Source organism: Prionailurus bengalensis, chromosome A1 (genome assembly GCF_016509475.1).
Source record: "Prionailurus bengalensis isolate Pbe53 chromosome A1, Fcat_Pben_1.1_paternal_pri, whole genome shotgun sequence".
NCBI classification, from domain to species: domain Eukaryota; kingdom Metazoa; phylum Chordata; class Mammalia; order Carnivora; family Felidae; genus Prionailurus; species Prionailurus bengalensis.
In genome coordinates this window covers 191,644,448-191,651,582 of record NC_057343.1, presented here as the reverse complement: position 1 = coordinate 191,651,582, position 7,135 = coordinate 191,644,448, and the positions used below count along the sequence as shown (strand labels likewise).

Genomic DNA, 7,135 nt, shown 5'->3' with positions numbered 1-7,135 from the left:
ATTTTTGTATCCATACTCCATTGCTAAGAACTTAGTCCCATGTGTAGACCCAAGAGGAGTAAAAAAATGTGGACCCTGGCAGGGCAGCCACATCTTAAGGGAACAAGAATCTCCAGCACACAATCCAATAGTCTCTGCTATAAAATCCCCTTCTCAATGCAGGCTTCCAGCCTTATCAAGTCTTGAGCATAGCTTTAAGGAAAATGCATAGCTAATTAGACATTTACAAAAATGAATGTTTGTAACTAAAAGTGACCAAAGGATTTATTATCTGAGTAGAAAAAAATTATGAGACCTATCCAGGGTAGGGTCAAGTAGCTCAGATAGTGTGTTTACAGAAGCAGTAGAGAGGAAACACAAAACTGCTGTTTTATAACTCTATGGGATTCCTCTCTTTTAGCATGTTATACTACTTTTTTAGAGATTAAGTAAAATAAATCTAAAGATTTTAGAATTTCACATTTATTCAGCTTGTTATCCTTTATTTATTGATCATTCTTAAAGCAAATGACAAATCTACTTTTCAAAGATGAAGGCCTGCTATTACTGAGGATATCTCCAACATTCTATGCAACTCCAAAGCCAGGAATGTTTCACACAACTGCAGCACTCTGCTTTTTAAGGCGATTACCCTTAATGTATGCATACTCATTTGCCTATGTTTGTCATAAACTGAAATGGCCTGTGACATCTCATGATTGATAAGGCTGGAGTCAAGCCATTTACATGACTTCTAGATATACCTCTTTTAAGACTCTCCAAGAGCAAATTAACCAATATACGCCATTTACTGAAAAGGGAAAAGAAAAAAAAAGAAGAAACGTCCTTCATGGTCTTTCATTCATTTCATCAATGAGGACACACAAGGCAGCATCTTTCTCTATAATCTGGTCTCTCCTATGACCTGAATTTTCTCTTTGCTGTTCATTCTGTCCAGTACAATTGTTGCTATCATCAGCATCCATTGGTTCAGTTTTTACTCTCATCCCTGCTTCTGAATGGGGCAAATCATCAGGCAAAGAAGCCAAGCAATTCTGAATCATCTCAATGACTCGCTCCAAGTGCTTTTGAAACCGTTCAGCTGTTTCAAGGCGTTGACGTTTCTGCACCTCCATCATGACTCTCAATGTTTCTCTTGCTTGGTGGGGTCGGTATTCATTTATGAGATGATGCACATGCACAAAAAGCAGCTTAAGATCTTCTAGCTTCTCTTCTCGTTTTATACTCCCAGGGCTTCTTATCAAGATATCTAAGAGGTCTAAGAAATTAATAAGAATAGACATATTGAGTTTTCTCAGTTCTTTCTTGTGATCAAACTGCATAGGATGAAGTCGTTCGATGCCCTGACTTTCTAAAGGGCGAATGATAAGATCGTCACATTGGAACTGATTGCCAAACATCATATAACTGTCTTTTATTGGAGGTGGAGGCTTGGGAGCTAGGCCTTCCTGAATATTTTCATCTGTATATTCCTTGATGTACTGCATTGGAGGTGGCGGAAGGGCACTCACTTGTTGTGGCTCACCCATTGCCGAAGATCAAAAATCTATGGAAATAAACCAAAAATTTAGAGTAGAGCTACAAAACAAACCTGTCACATTGTATACTACAGAGTATTTTCCTTTTTTTTCCTTGGCAGTTTGGGGCCCAGGACAAAATGATCTCCTTAGTTTCTAGAACAACAGGGTAAGACTGCCATCTTTTTCTAATTAGCATTATATCTTCAATCATCCGATAATTTTTCCTTCTTTGCTTAAGGTTTTCATCAGCACAAAAAATGTGTAGTATATTTTCATCTTTAAATAAAATCTGGATTCCTCACCAGTTATTCCATTTCTCTATTCCTCTCTACAGCCAAATTACACATGCTGCATATTCATTTTTGTCATTATCCAATTTGGCCTCAACCTACTAACTCCACAAAAACCATTCATCAAGGTCATCAGCAATCACCAAACAAGCAAATCCAATGGATATTTTTCAAAGGTGATTTTACTCAATGATTCTTCAGCATTTTCTTCTTTTCACCACACTTCCCTTCTCCCTTGGCTTCTGTGAGCCTACATTTATGTTTCTCTCCTACCTCACTGGCCACTCCCCGTCTAGCTCCTTCACTGCCTCTACTCCACCCAAATTTTAATGTTGGCATGCCTCAGAGGGTTGCTCTGGGGCCCTCTTCTCACTCTAAACTAGGGCATCACAAACTCAAGTGCCGAAGGGAAAAGGCAAGCAATGAAAACAGTGAAGCACTCTGGGGCAAGGATTCAGATGAATTAAGCACATGCATGCCAGCCAGATCTTAAAGCCTCCAGCCATTAGATTTCATGTGAGAATGAAAAATCATTGTTCCTCAGTTTCCTGATTTCTGAAACGAGGGCAAAAATCCAGATTTTATGCAGAATGTCTCGATTTTTAAATAGTGGTAACTAAGTCCAGAAATTGTCAAGTTCTGTGGGGTCAAAAAGAATTTATCTACAACAATCTTCGTAGTCTGCAGTTTTAGACCTCTGCTTTACAGTCTCCCTTGCGTAATCTCAGTCAATTCTACAGCCTCAAACACCAATTCTATCACTGGTTCTCAACCAAGGTCAATTTTGCCCACTAGGAGACATATGGCAAAATCTGGAGACATTTTTACTTGTCACAACTGGGGGATAGAGTGTTACTGGCGTCTAATGGGTAGAGGCCAGGGATGCTGCTAAACCCTTACATGACAGCCCCCAACAAAGAACTATCCATCCCCAAATATCAATATATTGTGCCAAAGTGGAGAAACCCTGGTCTATGATTTAGGACTCTGTACTTTCTACCTCCAATGGAGACTGCCTCAGTTTCTTCTGAATGTCTCATAAAGCATTCAAAAAAAGAATTACCTCCTCTCCTCCCCATCACAAAGTTATCAAGTCCTGCTGATTCCACACCTTCACTATCTCAAATTCATCAGTTCTGGCCAAACCACCATTCCTTCTTGCCAGGGATATAATGGCTTCCCCCAAGGATCCTTCCGCTTTCACTACTGTTCTTCCACATAATAGCCAGTATTAATTGTTTTCATCCCACATGCCTTCTCCTTCACTATATCCTAGCAGAACTGTCTTTAATCTACTATTTTTACACTATTCTTTAACTGTACTATACTATTAACTATAACCTCTTCTTTCAGTCTTTCCACATGCTTTTCTTCCTGCTTCAGGCAGTAGCTTAAAATGTCACCTCTAAAGAAAAGCTTACTTAATTATTCATCAAAAGCAGATCCTACCTTCTTTTATTCTCTGAACCGGTATTTGATTTCTCTCCCTGAGCAAACTACAAGCTCCATAAGAGGAAGGACTCTCTATCATAGTTCTATATCCACAACCTTGTACACAGAAGTTTCAGAAGCATTTGTTGAGCAGCTTCATCCATTTCAAGACAACTCCAAATCAATGGGAATTTGGAAGTAGGTACAAACATCTTTAATGTGTATTCACTCTTTTGGTTGTTTACGGTTTGTCTGATATAGGACAATGAGTATCCAGGGATGATGATTATGACAACAGATAATATATGAGACATACTACGTGCCAGATAGTTATAAGTACTTTTCTCGTGGTTGTGAGAAAAGCTGCTTCCGTTTTGGAGAGGAGACAATTGTGGCTCAGAAAGGTTGAACCACTTGTATAACGTCACCAAGTAGTAGAGGAAGGATCCAGAACCTAAAGACTTCAAACAGTACACCATACTATCTTTCAATGATAAACAAAAAACACTACCTCCATTATAGTGTTGCTTACAATCTATCAAGGAAAATAGATAAAAAAAATAATAATAATAACTCAATAACTAACTACAAGTTTTAAGGCTACTACAAAAGACCAACAGATCAAACTACCAAAAAATAAATCTAAAAATTCCACACTGGAAAATATATCATAAGCAAAATTAAAAAATAATCCCATTCTTCTGGGAGAAAAACACAAGTCTAAAGAGGAGCAAATACTAGCAATTTTATTTTGATTTTTTAAAAACATATTTTCTCTGACTCCACCCCCACTAGAAGGAAAGCATTAGGACTTCAGGAACTGCCTGTCTTGTTCACAGCTCTACCTCCAGCACTACAAGACCCTCAATAAAAGTCCAATGAATGAGATTTTTCAAAACCTGTGTTTTTTAAAAAACAGAAAAATAGACAAAAGAGGACAAGGAAAATGCAAATGCTGAATAAAGACAGGAAAGTATTCAGACTAGTACACTTTTAGAAGCAAATTTTAAGAATTTTCATCTAACAGACTATGAAGATTTCAAATAACCCATCGTTCAACAAATATCAGAACACCTTCTATGTGACAGGCACTGGCTTCCACAGAGATCATACTCTCCTTTCTCTCATTTTCTTCAGTGCCATCCCAGTTTTAGAAGCAGCTCTTAGCTATTCTGGCCCCAGCGAAACCTGTTGGGGTGGAGGGGACCCACCTCAGTTCTCATAGAAGCCATCTTCACAACCACCACATAACACTCGTGGCTGGTGGGCCAGTACCACCCAAGAGAATATGGGCAAGTCTCATACACAAGTAACAGGAAACATACACATTTGGAACTTAATTTGGCAGTATCAAAATTTTAAATGCTGATATTCTCTGAAGCAACAATTCTACTTCTAAAAATTTATTCTACGCAAATATTGGCACAAGTACATAAACTTGTGTGTTAAGGGTGTTTAATGCAGCACTGTTTGAAGAGTATAATCCATGACTTCATCAATATGAGTGGTGGATAAGATATTCCTATGTAATATAAGACAGCCCTAAAGGAAAAAGGGGTGAAACTACACGGGCTTGGAAGGTTATAAACACTGTGTCTAAACACTGTGTACTGCGGGCGCCTGGGTGGCTCAGTCAGTTAAACATCCAATTTCGGCTCAGGTCATGATCTTGCGGTTTGTGAGTTTGAGCCCCGCGTGGGGCTCTGTGCTGACAGCTCAGAGCCTGGAGCCTGTTTTGGATTCTGTGTCTCCCTCTCTCTCTCTGCCCCTCCCCTGCTCATGCTGTCTCTCTCTCTCTCTCTCTCAAAAATAAACTTAAAAAAATAAAATAAAACAAAAGACACTGTGTACTGTTTCACTTACAACACATGATAGCTGCAAACAGTAATAATCAACTTTTTAAAAACAAATATAAATTCAGACTTACAGAACGTTGTGTGAAAAGTACAAAGAACTTTCCATATTCTTCACCCAGATTCTCCAAATGTTAATAACATTTTCCCTCATTTGCCTTATTGGTTTCCCCCAATACTCTACCGCACACCCCCCAAACAAGAATGTTCCCTTATAACAAAATTATTACCAAAATTACAAAATTAGCATTGATCTGGTGCTTCAAAATCAATTTTAGACCGCCCAGGTTTCACCCCACTTAATCCGTTCTCCAAAGGCCAACCACATGACAGGTACGTTTTATATCCTTAGTCTTCCTAACAATTCTAAGAGTTAAGTACTACTGTCAGTTTCATTTTCGAGAGGAAGATCCCGAGTCTCATTGAGGTGAAGTGTTTGCACCAGATCAAAAGGCTAGCAAAAAGCACAGCAGGAATTCTTATCCTCGGTCCTTTTAGCTGCAAAGTAGCAGCTCTCTTAAATCAGTAAACGATGAATCTTCTAAATGTACAAAAGGAACCTGACATATTACAGACATTATTATTATTTCCCTATCGCTTCTCTAGAATGAACTTTTCAAAGGCAACGTCTTTAGTAAAACCAGCGCCAAGCGTTACCCACGGTTATCAGATTTAAGAACCACCTTCTAGTGTTTGCTCCACGCTGGGGGCTTGACCAAAAAAAGGAAGGTATTCCAGGGTCCCACCCCCAGACATATGATTCATTTCGTCTACTGTGAATGGCACCGCGGGAATGTAGCTTTTAAAACATCCCGAGATGAGGGGCGCCTGACTCCGGCTCAGGTCATGATCTCACGGTTGGTGTGTTCCAGCCCCGCGTCAAACTCAGAACCTGCAGCCTGCTTCGGATTCTGTGTCTCCCTCTCTGTCTCTGCCCCTCCCCCGCGCACACTCAGGCTCTCTGAGAAATAAAAATATAAACCTCTCCAGATGAATGTGACCATTAGGCTTGGGATCGCCTCCCTTCTCCAACTCCCCCCACCCCCCACACCCACACACACTCCCCCTTAACTCAGCCGAATGGACCGCCTCCCGGAGGAGGAAAAGCTGCAAATAATACAGGGATGGTCATTCTCAAATGACACAGGCCGGAGACCAGAGGAGTCGCCAAGGCCACACAGGTTAGCAAAACAGCGGCGAAGGCCTAGAACTCTGGTCTCCCAACCTGCAGTCCCCATACGGAGGAAAGGAGTCCTGAGCCCGCCAGGCCCAGGGTATCTTCCTCCCGGCTCCCCACCAGCAGCAGCGAGGCCGCACTCTCCGAGGGACCCGGGAGAGGAAGGGGACAGAGCATACTCCGCGCCAGGCCTCCCCCATTCCCAGGCCGCCCAGAGGAAGCCCCGAGGTCAGGAAGAAGAAATGCCCGCGGAATCGAGCCCCAAGCCGCCACCGCCCACTCACCTCAGCCCAGGGTTTACACTGGAGCCGCCTTCGCCTCCGCAACCGAAATCCGGCTTCCGGCCACCTCCTCCAGGAAGAAGCCACTGACACTGTCCCTTGATTGGCTGGAAGCTCTGTCTTTTAGCCGAGTCCCTAGTCCCGCCTCAGACCAGCGGCTTGCTAATGCGCCTGCGCATATATCCCCTCCGTTCGGTGGTATAGTTGCCTGCGGGTTTAGGAGTGGGGGAGAGTGTGTTGGTACTTTTTGCCAGTGAAAGTAGCTGCTGGGAGCTCCATTCCTTTTTTTCCTTTTCTTTGCCTTTTTTTTAACATCTGAAATTAAACAACTCATCCATGTGCCTTATATAAAAGTTAGAAAATGCAGATAAACAGGTATTTTTTTTAATTGTATCTACTGTAACCGCACCGTCGAAAATAACATTAAAAAATTGTGGTTGAACTCTATATGATTAATTTTTAATCTGGAAATATTTGTGAACACGATTGGGAATCAATAACATATTCTCAATTTTCATTTCCTCACTGTCTATTCACATATGTTTTCATTTATCTAATTATATTTCCAGGTAACAGATTAACA

General features: G+C 41.1%; 1 protein-coding gene across 2 annotated transcripts; it reads right to left on the bottom strand.

The window, feature by feature from the left end:
* Positions 1 to 236: 236 nt before the first annotated feature.
* On the bottom strand, positions 237 to 6,672 carry MED7 (mediator complex subunit 7). 2 transcript variants are annotated; one of them, XM_043597391.1, is made up of 2 exons: positions 6,556 to 6,672; positions 237 to 1,546 (listed from the first exon to the last, which is right to left on the bottom strand). In XM_043597391.1, exon 2 carries the CDS (start codon positions 1,527 to 1,529, stop codon positions 828 to 830), a length of 702 nt encoding a protein of 233 aa, XP_043453326.1. In that variant the 5' UTR covers positions 1,530 to 1,546; positions 6,556 to 6,672; the 3' UTR covers positions 237 to 827. The 2 variants fall into 2 exon arrangements, with proteins under 2 accessions (XP_043453326.1, XP_043453335.1); XM_043597400.1 differs by lacking the exon at positions 6,556 to 6,672 and adding an exon at positions 5,778 to 5,966.
* Between the last annotated feature and the right edge of the window lie 463 nt (positions 6,673 to 7,135).

What these genes read in the sequence shown, in the direction of transcription:
- MED7 (XM_043597391.1), bottom strand. Translation starts at nt 1,529, where the DNA reads ATGGGTGAGCCACAACAAGTGAGTGCCCTTCCGCCACCTCCAATGCAG.